The sequence below is a fragment of the Mchenga conophoros genome, linkage group LG7 (assembly GCF_057382185.1).
Source record: "Mchenga conophoros isolate Kocher_MC1m ecotype Shallow Benthic linkage group LG7, M_conophoros_male_GT1.1, whole genome shotgun sequence".
Lineage (NCBI taxonomy): Eukaryota > Metazoa > Chordata > Actinopteri > Cichliformes > Cichlidae > Mchenga > Mchenga conophoros.
This window is the reverse complement of record NC_140532.1, coordinates 9,682,713-9,703,130: the sequence shown is the minus strand read 5'-3', so window position 1 is coordinate 9,703,130 and position 20,418 is coordinate 9,682,713. Positions and strand designations below refer to the sequence as shown.

The window sequence follows — 20,418 nt, the reverse complement described above, 5'->3', positions numbered from 1 at the left end:
CACTTACCTAGCATGTTTTGGTTCCTGCAACTGGTCCGTCGGGCTATTGTCTCCCCAGAAACACTTCCCTTGTGCTTTTGGATCTGTTTTTTCCTATTTCTGTTTTCTTTTTTCCTATTTCCGTTGTCTTTTGTGTGCTTTTGCAGCATTTTTCTTTTTGCTGGTGTTTTCTTAAGTTGCAGTCCGTTTGGCCCCTTAGGGCCACCGTACCTCTGGCCTTTTTTTGAAAACTATTTCTTTTAAATGTATTGCACAATTTATTTTGTTTTTCTGAGGGAAAAAAAACACAGATTGTGTAGAAGTCTCAAAAACTGTATGTATCAAATATGATATACTAGGCATTAAGGGGTTGGAACATCAAACTATACTTGTCTAGAGCAACAGTAAGGATTAAATTCTGTGAATGGACATTAACTTGTAGCTCTATGGTGATTAGTTCTACAAAGACTTTCTCATTGTTCTTTCCCAGTCAGCGCTGTAACTGATTCCACTGACTCGTGGATGGAAACATGAAAATGCGATGCACAAGCTTTGGTGTGTGAAGTTGATCATGTCCTTTCGCTGATGTCACCATGATGAGAAGACTATGAAAAGTATGTTTTGACATCTTGTCAATGTAATATCGTCTGTTCATATCTTTCAGCTCCTCTTAGCAGCAGTGAAGTATGGTGGAAGCAACTTCTTCCATTCCCAATATTCACATAGAGAGAATATGATACAAGAAAAAAAAAATCAGAGAAGCTGAAAGAAGGCTGTGAAAGAAAATCCAACTCAACTGCATCTAAAAAAGTGATCACAAACCACAGAGCTCTTTGTAAGGCTGAGACAGATCCACGACTCCATGACAATGCATTTAACATCCCGTCCTGTCAATTGTATTAAATGAGTAGCACTTCAGTGGGCAGCCAATAAAAGATACCATCTGTCCTTCTAACCTCAGATGTTAACTACCAGCCTGTCAAGCCACAAAAATACAACCAGTCTGAAGCCGGTTGCTTTATACTGGAGGAAATCAAAAGAGAAGATCCCACCACTTATGACAACATGACTCTTGAAGACTTTTGACGGGGTCAGACTTTGTCTGGTAATCTCGGCATTAACAGCCTTGTTAATGCTGAGATTGTGAGTGGATGGATTTCAACATGGCACACACCATTATAGTTCAGACAGGTTCAAATACTTGTTAAAATACATCCTTGAACCTTTGAGGTTATCACTGATGATAAAGTCTCTTGTCTTATCAATTATTATCAGCGATGACCGCAAAGAGCAGTGTATATGAGGATGTATTATGCACTATTTGAACAAAGGCTTTGGGAAACACTGGAAGGGGAGCTACTAGCAGGGTCATAGGTTAGAACCCAGAAGTGAGACTGTGCAAGAGATGAGGAGAAGCTTTCAGGAAGTACGTGCCTCCAAGCCCCGTTACCTTGTTTGCACCAACGGATAATCTACTACACACACTCACACACATATACACACACACACACACACCACTAGCTTATCAACTGCTACCGTCTACTCTTACCAACACAGAACACTTAACAGGAAGCAAAGGAGTACAGCTGTAACTATGGAAACAAGGAGCCATCAACTGTAGTACTACTGTACTGTATCTCTAAAAACAATCATTTCTTGAAAAACATTGTGGTGTAGTAATACTTCAATTGTCTTTTTTAATGATTCTTGAGGGACTGTACAAGTGTCAGTGAGGGAATCAGCTGATGCAAACAAGGTAACAAATAACAGTACAAAGAATATTAATGAAAAAAAAGATGTATATAAGTACTGTTCTCCTTCAATGGGCTGATAGACTCGTTATGTAAAATATATTTAAAAAAAAGCTTTGGTTTACCCTAGAGTCTATAACCTTAAGGTTTACTCTCTTCGGTGTCCTCACATCTGCAGAAATATAAAGGATTTCATTGTACTTTCAGGTAAGGTGTGAAAAAAGAAACCCACAGATATCAGACAAAAACACCAGTGTGCTTCAGTTAACCCTGAGACAGCTGCTGCTATGTGAGAAGTCTTCTTCTTACGGATGTTAAAGACCAAAACATGACCTGCTAATGTTATAGGATATATTAACTATGCTGTTCCACTAATATTGTCAGGGAAACTAGCACCAACAATGGTAGTGACCTCTGATATCATTACTATTTACCATCACAACTTAAACAGAAATGTACTAGCTTATAAAAAGAATGCACAATGGAAGATAACAACAGACACTGGTGCAAATAAAGTGATATAATAAAAATGCTGATAAACTAGAGAAAATAATTAACTCAGTGTCAAGAAGTAATTTAAATAAATCAAAAACACACAATGCTTGATTTTTTTTTACTCTACCACTACATAAAGAAAGGATAAGAATGAAACTTAAAAGGATTTGTTTTTTTTAATTAAAACCCTTTGTTCTCTTACTTTATAAGATCATGTCTTACCTGGCACCTGCCACAGGTGACTTCCTTCCTGGATCAAGTGATGCTCCCAGAGGTTCCTCTCCTAGTGATCTGGTGTCTTTATTTAGCTGCTGTAGTCGTGAACTGAGCTCTCCCATAACAGATGGTTTTGCTCCCTCATCTGCACCCAGCCCCAGTCCCAGCCCACCAAGATTTCCCAAACTCCCAATACCTAGCCCCACTCCTGGGCCACGGGGCTCCACTGGGTCTCCCCATAGCTTGGACCTCCTCTGGAAGAGGTAGCGTGGCTTGGTGGGGGCTAGACCAGTAACTGAGGCTGAACCACCTGGGGGGAGTCCAGCTCCTCCAGCTGCAGCAGCAGCCAGGGCAGCAGCCTGCTGCTGTGATAGCAGCTCGCTGTCAGAGCTCTGCTTCAGCAGAGGGTCCCTGAAAGTGACGGGGCCTTTACTGCCTCCTATCTGGGATTTTAGTCGGGGCTTAGGAGGCACTGGCGGCTTGTCGAGCACAAATGTCTGCCCGTCGGCATAGGAGGTGTGCGTGGTGTGTGTGTCGGCAGGCTCGCCGCTTTCTGAGGACAATGTGGACATGCTGGAAACCGTGGAGACGGTGCTGGTGGTCTCGAGATGGTGGTCTCGCTCTCTCTCGCTGGAGCTGCGCGTGTCAGCTTCCTCCACGCCTGAGTCAGCCGCAGAGCCAGACTCACCCACCGGTGGGGGCTCCAGAGGGTCAGAGGGCTTCCCTGAGACAGCTGCTGCACTGGGTGGAGGCAGGGGTTGAGCAGGCTGAGTGGGGGTCACAGCTGGCGTTGCTAGGGTTGAGGGCGTTTGTGGCGTTGGTGTTGCAGGGGTGGCGGGAGACACAGCAGGCTTAGCTGGAGACACTGGCGCCCCTTGTGCCTGTGCCAGTAGCCCATTAGCAAACTCATCTGGTGGCGGAACAACTCCAATCTTACGTAGCTCCTCTCGTGTTTCCTCATCGCTGGAGGATAACATGGCAGGGGGAAGGGTTACTGTGTACGGATCCACATCCTCCTCTGAGCTTCCCTGAGCCAGACCCTTCTCTTGGACTGGACTGGCAGAACTCTGAGCTTGGAGCTGGGTCTGGGGCTGGGCGACACTGGGACTGGGGGATTTAGCGCGTGGACTTGGTGATTTGCTGGGCTCCATGGAGGCTGGGGCAGGTGTCTGCTCTTGTTCTGAATCCACTCCAACAGCCTGCCCATTACTGGTGGCATGGACCATGATTAGCCCTGCTGTCTTCTGCTGTGATGTATCCATAATACTGATCAACATACTCTTTTTATCCTCTAACCTCTTCTCTTCCTTCCTTTCCTCTATCCTGGCCTCCATCTCCTGCCGGAATGATACAGGTGACGAAGATGCAGCCCACTGTGGCTTGGTGGGCTGCGGGGATAAAATTGATGCTGCGGAGGATCCAACCCCGAAACCCGCTACCTTGGCGCTTTTAGGTGAAAAAGGGGGAGATGTAGCTGCCCCTTCCCCATGTGGAGACTCTTTGGTCTGAGTGTCAATGAATATTACACCCTGGCCTAATTGCTCTTGTTTAGTCCGAGGCTCTGGGCTGCTAGTAGGGGACTGGCTCTGGGAGGTCAGTGCCCTCTCCCTTGCGGCCAGCGCAAGAGCCAGTGGTGAATTGGGGTCCAGAGGCTTTCCTGTAAGTGGATGGATAAAGGTGGTCCCACTAGGTGAGGGGCTCAGAGCCAAGGCAGGGGGAGGCAGCTGTCCCAGCTCTCGTGTCAGCATCCGTTCATCGATGGAGTGAGACTGAGTCAGAGAGGGGGAATCAGAGCTGGTGGTAGATGCCCCCTCCATGGTCCCAACAGAAAGGAAGACAGTGGATTTCCTCCGTTCTTCTAGGCGACGCTCACGATCCTTTACAGCTCCAGCAATTGCAGCGGCAAAGGGGCCCTTGCCCTGAAACATCATCTCTCCTTGAACACGCATACGCTCTCGCTCAGCCATCAGCTGCTGCTGGTAGTAGTCTGCACGGCTGGTGTGTGTGTGCCCGTAGGTAAGTGGGTGTCGTCCTGAGGGTGAGCTCTCTCGCGAGTGGGCAGCAGCTAAGGCCAAACTAGCTTTTTCTTGTGCATCTTCCACCTGCAGTGTAGAGACCAAAAAAATCAGGTTCCTTCTTTTTTTTTACATTCAAATGAAAGCAACAAAATCAGATAGCATCGATAACATTCCACCTACCTGTAGCTGTTTCACCAGAGGACTCTTCTTTCTTTGGGGCTTGGTAGGTGTGTACAGTCCAATGCTAAACTGACCCACGTTTGCGTAAGGGTTGTCAATAACCCGACCTTTCCTTTTGATTCGCTCAGGTGGAGTAGCAGCAGAAGGACGTGGAATTTCTGTAGGTTCAACAGGTAAATGAGAAGAATCCTGCAGAATGATCATGGAGCGTGCTTTCTTCTGTCTCTCAATGTGTGTGGCCTGCCGCTGAGCGGCCTCGTAAGGCAGGTCCAAGGAGGACGGCTTGAAGCTCGAACGTCCTGCAGGCTCATGGCCCTGACTCTGTGTTCTCGATGGAGGTGGAGGGGGGCAGAAAGCTGGGGGAGGACCAGTGTCTAGATAGTAAGGAGGAGGAGGAGGTGCCGTTTGTGGAGGGGGAGGGATAGGGTGGGGTTGTGAGTGGTCTCGGAGGCTGTCTGTCATAGAGGAACTGCGGGGAAATCGGTGCTCGCCTACAAGAGCAGACAGCCGATCCTCCTCAGTGGCACCTGATGACGGTAAAGAGAGCAAAGAGCACAGATCATCTGGTGATAAACAAGCTCTTGAAAAAGTGCCAAGCTGGTCCACATAAAAAAATGTACTGCATCCATCTGTAAATTTGTTTACTTACATAGATAATATGTATCAGGTGTCAAAAAACACGATTATTAAAGTAGTTTAATAAAACATACAGTTCTATTTTTGACTCACATAGGATTCATTTAATGAGTATACTTACAAAAAGCATAATGTTTAATAATAAAGTTGCGTATTAATAATATATATGTTAAGCTACTTTGAAACAAGCTCTGTGCTACTTGAACAACTGCTTTCTAAATCTGTTCCAGTATCCAGTATTCATATTTACAAATTTTCAACAGTCAATGCCAAGTAATTATATATCCCACACTGTCAACTGACAACATTTGTTAATCAGTCAAGTTTTGACATGGCACATTACGACTTAACAACGAGCTTCAGTCTCAGTATTGCCTAGTCGTTCTCCTGAAACAAATTATGAAAACACAATGAAGCTTCCTCAAATTCTAGTCTCTACTTTAGGTACAATTACACTATCATTCACCTTATTTGAATATGTACAGGATGGGTGATTGCTTTACCAAAAGATTTGGTCCTGGACATGCCCTTTGGTAGTTGTATGTGACCTCTCTCAATCCCTGGATGGAGACCTCCATGTAGAGTCATCCCTTGTCTCTCAAACAGTGACTGCATGAAAAAAAAAAACAAGAAAAGTATCTTAAAATCTTGAAAGCACACCATGACTCCTATAGGTTAATTCAAAGAATATGCATAAATGTGCGCAGCAGTGCATGTCGTGTTGGCCAGGTATTTTTGTATGTGCGCTGAGTTTGTATGTATGCCAGCAGAGCAGCATATGCTGTCTGCCAATGTGCTGTGTGTAGGTGCACTCACACTGATCTCTGCTGGGGTTATTCTCCTGCTGGTGGGCCGTTGTTTGACAGTGGCTGCTCTGTAATCTGCCTCAGAGGGCTGAGAACGCAACATAGACTCCTGTGATGCCAACATCTCATCTAGTCTTTCTGTTAAGAAGAAAATTGGCCAGAACTAAATACTGAGACATAAAAACGCTGTGGCATCTATTTCAAATGTTGATATCGCCATAAAGAATACAAAGGCACCTCTAAGATGTAGCTATATGTGTGGGGTCATGCTCTGTGGTACTGTACAAAATCACTACCCTGTCTCAATAAAATACAGGAAAAAGAAAAAAAAGAACGAAAGAAAGAAGCGATAAGTGACAGAAAAGTGTAGACTGTCCACATGGCTCATGTGTTCTTCTGCTCTGCTCATCTGCTCTAATAAGCGGTTCTCAAATTGACACATCATTGATAAATCATCTTTGTGACGTCCAAAGAGATGTCAATTTCTTGTCTCAGACTCACCTCCTCTTCTCCTCCGAGCAGAAGCTTGGTGGGAAAAAGATAGCGTCAGCAGAGGAGGGAAAATGACAAGAACAAGCCAACAGAAGTGACTATTCTAAAAGTTAGGAGACACACCAAGTTTTAATGACAAAGCCAAAGCAGAAATATGACAGAAAAGGAGGGAAAAAAAAGAGTGTCGAGTTTGCATACCACTTATTTGGCACTCACCTAGTTCCTCCAGCTCAGCGGTCATGGACTTAGAGCGCAGTGTCAGGGTGGTGCTGGGAGCTCTCTTGGGTGGTGGCGGTGCTGTGGAGAAAAGGCATGGAGTTGAGGATGAACTTGAGGGGGATGAAAATCCTTTGGCTTTGCGGCTCAGTGCCCTCCTGGCATCCCCGAGACGGCCAGCCCATCCTGTCCTCACTGATTTGATTTGGTCAAATTCGGTTGAACTGGATGCTTCACACTTAGTCAGGACCTTGTTCACGCTACGGTTGGAGCCCAGCTTCTTCATATTTTGCTATCTGTTTGTCAGATGACTTATAAATGTATCAGTCTGTCTTCAAGACTTTTAGTTTTTTAGTCTCTGTGCTGCAAGAATTCCTCTCTGTTGAGGAGCCCATTGGGTGGAAATGTACAGGTCAGTCCTCCCAGTAAACAAAGAACAATAGAGTTTGTCCGCCACAATAGGCAGAAAAAGTAAGAAATGTGTGGAAAGGAGAGGGAGAAAGTCGTCCATCTTACTTTTAATATGCTGCCTGCCTAGAATTTAGCAGATGTGTATCAGACAGAGGCACACATTAATGAACCAGCTTATACAAACATGCATATCCTCCCCCAGAGAAAATTCCTTGAGGGTGCACATAATGACATGTGGGCTGACAGATGAAGAGATGATAGTAAATTCAACAGCTAAGGAAAACGATGCACTGCAGACTTTATATCCCACAGCTTGTGGGAGCCTCCCAATCCTACTATACACACAGGGCAATCGTCCCAGTCAAAGCAGTAAATCATATCTACCAAATCTTAGCTTCAAAAACAAACTATAGAGTTATGGGACTAAAAATAGGTTAGACTAAGCACTGAAATGAACGTAATGTAAAAAACAACGCAGCAACTGATTTTAAAATCATGTTAAACCTGCAGTAACAACACCAATGCCATGCAGTCTGACAGTGAAACCACATATAGCTGCATTCTCTACATGCTATAACCAAGTTTCCCAACAATACCACACGACAGAACTAGATGAGCTCACGCTATCTGAGATAGACCAGCCAACACTCCACTCAATGCACCACTGTAGCGCGATAGATCTCCAAATCCCACAGTTGCCTCAATGCCTTACTAGAGCATAACTATCATCGCTGCCGCCAGCAGCCGCAGATCTAGTGTACATACGCCATCCTGGGTACTGTCCTTATCAAACATCTTCATTTCCTCACAAGCCTGCACATTCTGGTACAGGAGCAGGGAGCAGAGGAGATGGAGGAGGAAGGCGAAAGAGAGAGGAACAGAGACAGACTCAGAGGGAGAGAGAGTTGCTTTTGCTGTAATGTAATGCTTAATTCAAACATGCAGTGTAGTCACCATGGCAACGGTGGCAGTAGTGAGGCCACGCATGGTGCAGAGAATGTGTGTTCGCTCGCGGGTCCGTGTGTGTCTGCATGTTTCTGTGCGTTTGTGTAAAGGTGCAGCACACCAAGTCCCACTGGAGGATATGAGCAGCAGGAGGGGGTGTTCAATATTGATTAAGGTGCAAAAAAAAGGCATTTAAGAGAAGTTTGAAAAAGGAATGAAGAATTTCATTCCCACCCATGAAACGCCAGATACACCCCATCTACTCTATAGCTGTTTGCACTGTCTGTCTCATCATTTCAATCTGTCTCCACATTTTTTCTTCAGTTGACAATAAAGGAATCTTACCAGTGATTATCTTTACTGTCTACTTTCTCTTTCACCTACTAAATATCTGGCCTTAGAAGCTTTGACATAAGCAGAGGTAAGAAAGCTTTAACGTTGGCTACAGTAAAGCAGCTTTGGAAAAATTGGTGTGCAAGCCCCTCTGCAACCCACATTAATCCCAAATCCTTGCAGTCATGCGGTCTCACTTAACAATTTCATTAATTAAATATTTATAAAATATTAACAAAGTGCCAAACGCATGATGGGGATGCCAAAAACAAAAACAACCCCAAAACAAAGCAAATAATAACAAGTTACATTAAAAAAAATTAACACCATCTCGGGAAAATCCTTTTCACTTGAGTCTAAGAGTAAAATTAAATGATCAATATTATATTTACATTTGTGCACCAGCAAATTAGCCTAGCTTAGCATAGTTAGTGCTATCAGCAAAAGCCCGAGTGTAGCCCAAGTATAAAACCTTTTCATACCTGTCTGACTTTCTTGTTCACTCAGCTCTTTTCACTCACCATGTGTTTATGCACCACTAATTTATTCAGACATTTAAAGCAGAATTAGTAATTATTCAACTCTGGCTCTCTCCTATAGTGTGTTTTTTATCCTCTCTCCCTCTGCTCTGTTCTCTTCCCCCTAAGCTTCCAACACAATCATCCTGGTTCTGCCTGAGTTTTCTTCTTGTTAAAAGGGAGTTTTTTCTTCCCACTGTTGCCCAGTGCTTGTTCACAGCAGGTAGTCTAACTGTTGGGGTTTTCTCTCTAATACTGTTGTGTTTTTATCCTACAATACAAAGTGTTGTTTTGAATGGGCACTATATAAATAAAACTGAATTGAAATTGTAGGTGTAAATGGCACTGCCCCAGTATTTTCTTCAGAGTCAAAGAGGATGCTCACAAAACCTACAAAAAAAGAAAAACTGCTATTTTTACATTTCAGTTTTTGCATGGATTGTGTTTTTGTCATCGGCATGTTAAATAGTGAGATTTTAGAGGCAGACTTTATCTTTGTGTTGAATTACGTGCAAAGACTGTAGCCTCTCATTAGAGACAAGAATAAGAGAGGTAGTGTCTTTTTTAATCAACTGACACCAGGAAGTACAAAAGATTTCCAAAACCTTCAACTTTTACTTTAATTAAATTACGATTGGTGTAGTCAATTGGCAAAATGGCACCATGATGGGAAGTTGAAAGGTTAAAAAAAAAGCTAATAAGTGGACCTTTCTGGGGTCAAAACATGCTAATTTGACTTCTACATGAATGAATGATACTAAGAGACTGGGTTTATTTAAAAGCGACAAGCATGAGAAATGATATTAAGGCAAGAAAGACAGAAAGAGGAAGAAAGAGAGATTAAGAGACCATTAAGCCCTGAGTAGCAGAATTAAGTTGATACAGTACTGTCCTAGTGAAACTAGGTCAAACTCATTTATCACTGTCTGTATCTCAAAAATCACAAAGGACGTGCACACACCACTCTACCATGCATAAAAGCACACACACAGACGGACACGCTGCAGTGTACACAATTCTGAGGTCATTGTGCCAGGACTGTGTGGGAGCTGAGTAATCTGAGCTGTGGTTGACATGGAAACTACATGAATTTACAGCAGGGAAACGTGGTAGAAATTACCCAGACAATACACACGTATCTCCCTCTGTACACAAAAATCAACATATATGTCTCCATTACCTGATAAAATTAATTTACAAATAACAAACATCGCAACAGGAGCTTCACGTACCATATAAAATATCTCGAAGGGCAATCTAATGTAATCAAGCCATGTAGAATATGTTGTAAATTTATGAATAAGCTTAAAAATCCGTCCATTGTTGCATTAATGGCCTAGATATATCTGAGCCAACGTGTGAATACATTTTGCATATTCAGTGTAGAAAGCTACAACTCCCCCACGCTCTCAACTCTTGATCCCAAAACAATAAGAGCAAAATTTTTTAGTTGTCCACTTTATTCTCCAACTGAAAGGAACAGATGAAAGCGTTTGTCCTTGATACATACCCAAGACTTAACAGAATTGTTTCAAGTGACCAAAACAGTTCCTGAGAATGCGTAAGGTCATGTTTTCTCACACATTCCAGCACAACTGATTAATTTACTAGTAATGTTTATAAAATGCCTACTACTGTGTTATGATTTTGCTGAGTACAAATAAGTATGTACCTTTCTTGCGAACAACTTCCTCAGTCTCTGGTTTGCGAGTGACTGAAACCACCTTCATCAGCAGTCTGTTGCCCCCTTGGCGGATCAAGGATACCACCTGCTTATGACCCACCTTCACAACATTCACCCCATTTACCTGAGAGAAAATGCACCAACAAAGACAGAACAGGAAGCAAGAAACATACAACTTAGTTCCTGTTTTATTTAAATTTTTTGCTTTTATGCTGATAAAAGCATAGTTAAAGCACTATATTCAGTTACAGAGGGAAATTTACACGATTAAACCATACATTTACTTTGCATTTTCATCTGGATCTATGGACATTTACACTTCTTTCAGGAGTGAAATGTATACAAATCAAGATGAATAATGAGGCAATTTTTATCACCTCAATGAGGAAGTCCCCTGTCCTTAGACCGGCCCTCCAGGCCACTCCTTCCACGTCAACAGACTCCAGATACTGAAGGGCAGGGAACGCCGGGGTGGGAGTGAACTCCTCAATGGGCGTCTCAGCTGGGAAGAAATAGTTTTTAAAAAGTTTTAAACCCACGTCGTCAAATAAAGAAGTATTTATAGCTTCCTTTTGCTTCACTGGAAAGTTAGAACAGATCATGTATCACATGCTCCAAATGCTCCTTTATTTTCCTCTCAAGCAATAATCGCAACAATAATTAAAATTTCTCTTAACCAATTTATTTAATGAACACATTAGCACTGAGTTTATTTCTGCTGCATCTAAACAGTGTTACTGAAGCTTATAGTTCCATACAAACATAATTATTATAGCATGACTAAAAAGCAGACATGCAATACTTAAGAATATTTCGTAAAGTGAGCGGGCTTTCATGTACTCCATTTAATGTTGGAGTGAATCCAGCTAAATCACTGACATATGAGAGCTCTCAGAGGACCACTAAGTGAACTGCAGTGTGTGTGTTTAAGGGTAGTGAGGAGTAAAAGACCGACTGAAAGAGAGAGACGGGCGAGCCAAGACCCACGGTGGTGAGTGATGGAGCAGTAAAGCACACTAAGACTCCCGGCAAGGTGTCTGAAAGGGGTTACCATGGTAACCATGCCGAGCAGGGAGGGAGCTGGCACGTGCGTGAGTAAAACGAATTTGCGGTGATGGAGATGAGTAGAGAGCCGATTTCGGTTAAAGTGCAGAAGGTATGATAATATTTTGAGAGGATAATGAACAGGAAGGATGTGAAGGAGGTGGAGGAGAGCGAAGAGGAACAAAAACAAGAAGAGACAAAGAGGAGAGAGGAGGAGAGAGAGAGTGTAGAGTGTTTCTCTACTAAAACTCAACGCCATGTGCAGGGAACAGATGGGACAGCTAGATGACAGCTCAGCCAAGGATGACACCACCAAAGGGGCCACATGCATTCGCACAAACACATACCCAGAAACCTGAGTGCAACTGAGTACACAAACTGAGTGTTGACCAAAGCTGGTTGTGTTGTTGACTCACACGGTAACAATGCTGACTGAGCCGTAGTCAGTGACTCAGATCAACAAGCTACTTCTCAGACCAAAACACTCGCACACCTTGAAAACCTTGTGAATGGCACTGGCGTGTATCTGTATGTGCATCGCTCACCTTTGGCTCCCCGCAGGACAAAGCCAAACCCCTCATTTTCTTTCTTCTGTAAAACAGCATTCTTCTCCTCTATGATATAGTCACTGTGAAGAGAGGAGCAGGGGGATAGCAGGTATGAATCCAACATCCTCCTCACACGGACACAAAGAGAGAGGGGCGAGAGAAAGGGCAGGGGAGTAAAGCGGGTCGGTCGGTGGGAGTTGAGAAGAGGGAGGAGGTGGAGGTGAGGCGCGCACACACAAACACACACACACATATGCGCACACAAAACCGCACGCGCACACACGTGTACATGTACTTCCTCTCTCAATCAAGTTAAAAGCCAAGCAAGACACCACAGCTCAGGTTTCCCAGGTGCCGCACTAGCATTTTAAGAAAGAAAGCAAGACACACACACACAAACACACTCACAAGTAGAAAGACAGAACATGAAAAAGTGCGCTAGAGAATGAGCAGGTGAGAGAAAGTCCTCATGATTGAAGTATCTATGGGATAAAACCTAAGAGTGAATCAATCTTCTAGCTGATCCTTCAGATGAGACTGCAGCTGTGGAGTGTGTTGAGGGACTTTGTGAAAGAAACTGACAGAGCTGGCTCAGATGTAATACTGTGGCTTGACTAATGGCAGTGGAAACAGTAAGTGAGCAGTTCATAACTGTCTGATTTTTCTGAGAGTTCAGTGGTGAAGGCAGGTAGGCGGTGTTAAGCTGAGGTGCTCATGCATATGTTTTTAAAGCCTGTGAGCAGAAAGTAGAGTTAGTAAAGCAGCAAAGCAAATATCTGCAGTATGGATTGTTGTGTGAGGATTAAATCAAAATTTCTGATGCCCAAAGATGTGAAATGAAGGAAGGGAGTTAACTAAAAGATATTTTAATCATGCCTTATGATAAACGGTAACATAAAATTTTTAATAGAAAGGAAAATTGAAGAAAGGTGGCCTGAATAATGCAATATTCCTTAACTCAAATCTAATAAATCTAATAAATGTTCCATTCTTTTAACAGCACAGACTGAGGGGGACTGCTCACACTTTACACCCTGAACGCCTTTACAAAATCTATTAGCTTTACAGAATTTTGAAAGTTTCAGCAGTATCATTCATCTTTCCTGACAGAAGATGCAGATCTAGAAAGGGCTGTGGTTCAGGTTGCAACTCAGTGGGTGGCTGCAGAGTCATTAGCTTAGTTACACTCCACTTTCTCAGACTTACCCAGAGCTCCTGCTGCTGGAGCCAGGAGAACCATAACAAACCTTTCTGCAGGAAGGAGGTCAAAGATTTGGTTTCATAAAGAGATATGAAACCACTTATGCACTAATTATTATGCACAGGAAAATGAGTTGGTTAAGCACCACTAAGATACTTTGCTTCAGTCCAAACCCTTTTATCTGGTATGCTTCCATCTCTGCTCTATGACACGAAATACTGCATTAATGCAATGTGCTCGCTGTCCTTGTTCAGAACATCTACCCGCCTACATAACTCGATAAAGAAAAAATACTCACTTTTCACATATCAACGGTAAATGTTTCCTCAAAATAGACCTGTCCTTTGACATTTGCAATTCTAATATTCTGCAGACAATAGCTCGGATGAAGAAACTCAAGTATAACTCAAGTGTGTGTCCTTCGTGTGCAACTGGTACTTTACTGACTTCAAGGAACTTTAATTTGTACTTCAGAGCCTCTGAACAGAAACAGAACTATGTTTAGTTATAGTTAGCACCCATTCTAAAACAAAAACGTATATGCAGACTATCACAGGTTCACAGCTTTAGTAATGGTAACTCAAAAAGTCTGTGGCTGTGGAAACAGAAGCAACACTTACTTTGACTAAAACCTAGATTGCAAGGAGATGACATTTTATGAAAGGCAAAGGAAGCAGGTCGAAACAATGCTCGTGCAGACCAGCTCTGTGTCTCTAACCGATAAACTGTGGCATTAGAGTGAGAATTTGCATGACAACAAAATGCTCAGCTAGTACATCTAATTTGGAAGAGAGGGATCACTCACACTCTGTACATAATAAATGTCATCTCGAGATTTGGACAGGATAACAAAACTTAAAAAAGAATAAAAGATTAGATTATGAAGAAATTCAAGTGAATCAAAATTGATGAATGTGAAGACAGACATAAATGGAGAGTATGTGCTATGCATGCATAGTGAACACCCTTACATACAGACAGTATAAGAGAGTTATGTAATATCATTTGTGTGCATTTTAGAATCAGAACTGTGTGCACTAGCAGGATCATGCCTTTAGATGGCAGCACCTCTACAGCACAAATGAACTTCACTGACCCTGTTAAGACAAGGAAACCGTGTGTGATATGACCAGCAGTACAGTGCAATGAGCAGTACAATATACACTACTAGACAATGCTGTAGGATGCTAGCTCAGAGTTAGAGGTTGTACCTGTATGAGGTGAAGTTGTCGTAAGATCCCACAGTGTAGTGTCTGAACAGTCTCTTAGTGCGGTCCTCCCGTGTCTCTGTAAAATAGATTTAAAGGATTGGTTGAGTGATATACTTTTTGATGCTATAAAAACATATATTGGAGGTAACTGATCTACCTACAAGGTCATATAGACCATTAAACACTTACATCATCAAACTGCCTAAATTATTACTATGATTTAATAACAGATGTTCAAGTGAAGTGTGTTGTCTTAAAAGCCACATTGCCAGTGTATACAGATCTCCGTAAATAAGCTGAAATTAAAAATATCCCAATAATGCTTTACTTGAATATGTTTTAGGAAGTACACAGTTGATTTTTTTAAATCAGATTTAGTCCAGCTAATGACTTTATACAAATCCACAAGATTCCAAAAATGTCAAGGCTGTGTCAGCCCCAGTTCTTAGCATGTTAGTATAAAAATGTCAGTAATAATCTAATTCGATGAGCACAGAGAGGAATTAAGCTACCACAGAGAAGCAATTATCATTAACATGCTTCATTTATCATAGAGTATAATTGTTCTATGGTAATTTTTTGCTTTTGAAACAGTGAAGTAATTGCCTAATTCTGCTCTCAAAGTGTTTCTTTTAAAGGCAAATGTGTTTGATTAGACGCTCATTGAATAGTGTGTGTGTATGCACCGTGTGCATGTGGTTTCTGTCACTATATGTGATGTTATCCTATAGGAGTGCTGATGCCCTTTTTCTATCCCAATAATACACAGCACAATACATCTCCACTAAACAGCCGATTGGCTGACTAAACACTGCACGGCACACACAAGCTCTTAATTGGACGAGGCTGTGAAAGCAAGAGTGGTGTTGATGTGAGACACACAGCATGTTCCTATGACTTTGCTTGGCAAACTTGGTCGCATGCTTGCCTCCTGTCGCTTTACTTTCCAATACAGGCAAACGAGAGAAGATGTATATGTGAAAAGGAAAAAGAAGACTCGCAAAGAACGAAAATGGAAAGAGGTCAAAGTGAGTGAGCAGTCTTGAACTGGCTGGCATCTCCAGATCCACTTTATCCTGTCAATCTGATTCACTGTGTGAGTGACCGACTGTCAGCTGAGAACAACTTGAAGCTTTGATAAGTGCATCCACTGACACTTGGTGACACGGCAAAAGGGCAAAAAATGAAAAGGGATTTAGCAGCAGTTAACTTTAACCTCTTAGCCACTGTTTTTACTCTCTGACCTTCCTCTTCATTTTTTATATCTGCGTTTTCACAATTATCTTGTTTGCCTGAACATGCCTGTTTTTCATAATCAAGCTGTGCTCTATGAATCTGAATCACTCTGAATCTTGCAGATTTGTTTCAGCATGATTCCAACTGTGTGGCTTTCTTCATCCTTTGTATGTTAGAATGAGTGTTAATCTGAATGTCTTTTTCAGCTCAGGTGAGAAATGTAATTAAATAAATTCTCTGAATTCTCTGACACCAAATAAAAAGCCCAGTCAACTTAAAATGTATAGAGTTCAAAATATCCAACTAAAATACAATTACTGTACAGTGTACATCTATCAATTAAAGTAAAGGGAAAAGAAGGGTGAGTTGGTATTTTCTTTAGGTTAGAAGGTTACTCTACATCCGGTCTGGGGAGGAAAGACATGGCATTTTGTTAGCACAGCCTGTCAAAGGTAAGTCGTAATGAAAAAAGAGGTGATATTTGGGGAGAAAGTCATAGATGAGTCAGGACTTGTCTTCTCCCACACCTTCAGAGGCTTTCTTTTAGGGCTAGACTCAGCTTTCATGCACACATACACGTACCAGTTGAATATGAACAAGAGTTATGGCTAATGACAGACTTTCATGTATCTTAGGTTCTGTATTTATATATTAAGTGACCACATGATTTGCCTACACACTTATTCACAAGGGCTCAACACAGCAGGTAGCTCTGCATGTTTGATTGGGTAGATTTTTGTGCCAGATGCCCTTCCTGAGACAAATTCCTTAGGAGTTGCACACACACATTATTTGTGTGTGTGTGTGTGTGTGTGTGTGTGTGTATAAAAAGTAGGTTGCACTTTGGCCAGATTAGGAAACAGGTCCATGGTCATGGCATTACGGCTGTCATGAATAAAAAGAGGACCAAGAATGGACCCTTGTTGAACACCCACAATAATGACAACATGACCGTAACACAATGATCGACATCAATACAAGCTATGTCTACAGAAAACACAGCATAATATTAATGACTATCAAGGGCTTCAATAATGACGTAATTGAAATCCTGATTGCTCAACGTGTAACAATATTAGACACTACATTTTTGTAATGGTAAACCTTTTTAGACTTGCAGAGTTAATGAATTTTATCTGATGCGTAAGCCAGCAGGGAAGTGATGAACTTGCAATGGATCGAAAATGTAAATTATTTTCATCCAGTGGTCATCGATGTCGTACGCAAAAGCTGTTCCTGCTGGGCACTTGTTTGTTTAGTAATGGTTTAGCTAAGAAGACTGCATTTGTTTGTTTGAATAGTGCTTGAAAGCAACAGATGCAGCATTTGTATTTCTGTTTCTACTAGAGTGTGCGCATCTAAGTTTGTGTGTGTATGTGTGTTTGTGCACCATGTGTACCATGTGATACGGTCCAGAAGTGTGAAATGCAACTTATTCATCACAACTGTCATGTACAGCCCAGGAGCATCTAAAGACAGGGCCCTCATAGCAGAGATAACCTCCAATATACTTCCATCTATCACAGACCCATACACACAAAAGCAGAAAACAAAAGATGAGACACAGGGCTCCACTGTAAACAAAAAGCTATTATCATTTTTATTATGTATTGAATCTATACATATAGATTCATTTTAATATTAAATCTATATGTAGAGACTCAATTGCTCGGTAAGGCAAATATCTTATAAGCCAATCCAACAGCCGCACCTCAGTGCATTTAGGGATGCTGACATGGTCAAGACAACCTGCTCTAACCAATTCTAACCTGCTTTAGTTGTAACAAAACATCATAGAAAGCAAATGTGATTTCAGTTCATTTTAAATGTGGATTGGTTATTGGTGCCAGATGGGCTACTGGGATTTTTCCCACGCAACTATCTCTAGGGTTTACAAAGACTGGTCTGAAAATGAGAAAATACCCGGTGAGCGACAGTTCTCTGGGCGAAAATGGCCAGACTGCTTTGAGCTAATAGGAAGGCAACAGTGACTCAAATAACCACTTGTTACAACCAGTGTTTGCAGAAGAACAGCTCTAAATGCACAAAATATTAAATCTTGAAGCAGATGGGCTGCAGCAACAGGAGACCACACCAGGTGCCACTCCTGTCAGCTGAGAAAAGGAAACCAAGGCTACAATTCACACTGTCTCGTTAAAATGGGAAAATGGACGATTAGAAAAATGTCGCCTGGTCTAATGAGTCTCGATTAGATGGGCAACATTAAGATGTTAAGGTCAGAATTTGGGTTAAACAACATGAAAACGTGGATACATCCTGCCTTATATCGTCAGTTCAGGTTGGTGGTAATGGTGGTATAATGGTGTCGGGGTGTTTTCTTTGAGCCCCTTAGTACCGATTGAGAATAATTACACTCCACAGCCTACCTGAGTATTGTTGCTGACCATATCCATCCCTTTATGGTTACAGTATACCCATCTTTTGATGGCTGTGTCACAAAGCTCAAATAATCTCCATCTGGTTTTGTTAATTTAAAATTGAATGCACTACTTTCTCTCTCTGAAGACAAATGTGGTCTAAAACAGAGAGACCTCTGAATGCTTTTTTAATAACAGAGATATAGAGAGACAAGGACATTTTCAGTAGAACAATGTTGGTTTCAAACCAAATTCTACTTTTTGGAGATATCATTGAAATTCAAGTGAAACATCCAGTTCCAAAATTAAACTGTAACGTCATAGTATTAAAAAAAACAAAGAAAAAGAAATAGAGGAAGGTCATTTCCCTTTGAGAACATAAAAAAAACTTGACCTCTGAATGCTTTTTAATAAAACAGAAATCAAAAGCGAGGGACATTTTCATTTGAACAATGTTCGACATCTGGTAGCAGAAACACATTTTGCCTGGATTGCCTCTTGAATAAAACAATGTGGGCAAAATTTAAATGGTAAAATTTGGCTAAAGTCAAAGTTCCTTTTGATTTGCCCAGTGGATAGAGATTCATCTGATCTCTGTCACAAACTGAAATGACTTATTGAACTTGCTGCAAAAAGTTTATGGAGAAAAACAAAAACAGAAAGTTTGAGAAGTACTGTAGTACTAGTACTGTTTAGCTTTCAAGCTTTTCACCTTAATAATAATAATAAAAATGATAATGGTAATAATAATAATAATGACAACGATAATAACAATAATAACCACACTGAATGAAATCAAATGTTGTCTCAATGCGTACCTTGGAACCAACGTAAAGTTGAACCATCAACTCTAACAGGACTAATATAGTCTAACGTTCTAGGACAGTAAAATCCAAAGTGCCTACAGCCTGCACTGTTTGATGAAGTCTTCTTCTGACATATGCTCTGTTAAAATATCCTGTTAGTGAAGTCATCTTGGTACAGTAATGCAATAAAGTAAGATTTATTAAACCACTTTCAAAAAAACGTAACTAATCAGGGTAAAAGTTGATAATAGCACTTCTACCCTATAATTTGAGCAGAAATATAGATGTTTTTACTATCAAAAATATATGAAGGGTGGTATTGACTGAAAGTTTTTTTTGTGTGTTATGAGTGATCATCTGTTGAGATGAAAGCATATTTTACACATCAAGCGATAAGTCACGCTTTCTGTAACACTGTTAACATGCTACATCTTTCCCACTTCTCTATTCTGGACAGACTGCAACACCTTTGCTGTCCTTGTCTGAAGGACGCCAGAGTCCCATCACACATACACGTGGACTCACACACACACACACGCGCACAAACACAGTGTCCACGCTGAATGGGAATTAACCTATGCTGTTTTAATACTGATAAGAGCTGCACACAAACATTCAAACACATCCACACAAACACACACACTTATCAACTAAGCCCCATTGACTTTTTAATTCTTCCCTGCCACTCTCCCACTCATGTCTACTCTCCTCTTTCTGTCTCCTCATAATTTTGTTTCTTAACCTCTTAAACCTGGTGTATAGGAGAAGAAAAACAGTGTTTAAAATAAAAATAAAAAAATGTTTAAAAAAAGAGTTGCGAGGAGAAGCTTGTGGAAATCTCATTCTCTTTTGTGCTGTCACACAATGTGTCTGTCACTGCACAGATCCAACAGGGAGTTGCTGGAGCATGCAGGTGGATACAAGGCTAACTGTCCTCAGTATAGTGGACAGGCCAATGTCTTCATTTTCTTTTTCGCTCTTCTTCCTTAGTGCTATCTTCAGTAAGAGTTTTGAAAGAAAGGCGAACGCTTTTATTCTTCATGGAGTGAAATTAGTCACAGTTAATATATAGAAGTGTGAAAAAGAGGAAGGAAAAGAAAACAGCATAAAAGAGAGGCTGGAAGTGGACGCTGTGCCAGTTTAATATTTATCTGCTATGTACATAAACACTGCTCAAGGTTAGAACTCCAGGGTAGTATTCAAAATGAGAAGTGACACAACTCTCACTGTTTAATGTTGTTTACTGTTGACTTGACCCTGCAAGAGAGCGACAAATTACAGCTAATAGCTTCATTATTTTATAGTCCATCAGAA

At 41.5% G+C, this 20,418-nt stretch overlaps 1 protein-coding gene across 1 annotated transcript in view; it reads right to left on the bottom strand.

Moving 5' to 3' along the window:
• The window catches only part of shank3a (SH3 and multiple ankyrin repeat domains 3a), a 182,816-nt gene that overhangs the window by 8,745 nt on the left and 153,653 nt on the right, over positions 1 to 20,418 (bottom strand). Inside the window, exons 19-28 of the mRNA XM_085281938.1 lie at positions 14,685 to 14,760; positions 12,270 to 12,352; positions 11,058 to 11,182; positions 10,669 to 10,804; positions 6,790 to 6,870; positions 6,583 to 6,606; positions 6,092 to 6,219; positions 5,779 to 5,884; positions 4,640 to 5,166; positions 2,448 to 4,543 (exon numbers count right to left, since the gene is read on the bottom strand). Coding sequence (XP_085138064.1) covers positions 2,448 to 4,543; positions 4,640 to 5,166; positions 5,779 to 5,884; positions 6,092 to 6,219; positions 6,583 to 6,606; positions 6,790 to 6,870; positions 10,669 to 10,804; positions 11,058 to 11,182; positions 12,270 to 12,352; positions 14,685 to 14,760 — 3,382 coding nt within the window. The remainder of the gene's footprint in view (positions 1 to 2,447; positions 4,544 to 4,639; positions 5,167 to 5,778; positions 5,885 to 6,091; positions 6,220 to 6,582; positions 6,607 to 6,789; positions 6,871 to 10,668; positions 10,805 to 11,057; positions 11,183 to 12,269; positions 12,353 to 14,684; positions 14,761 to 20,418) is intronic.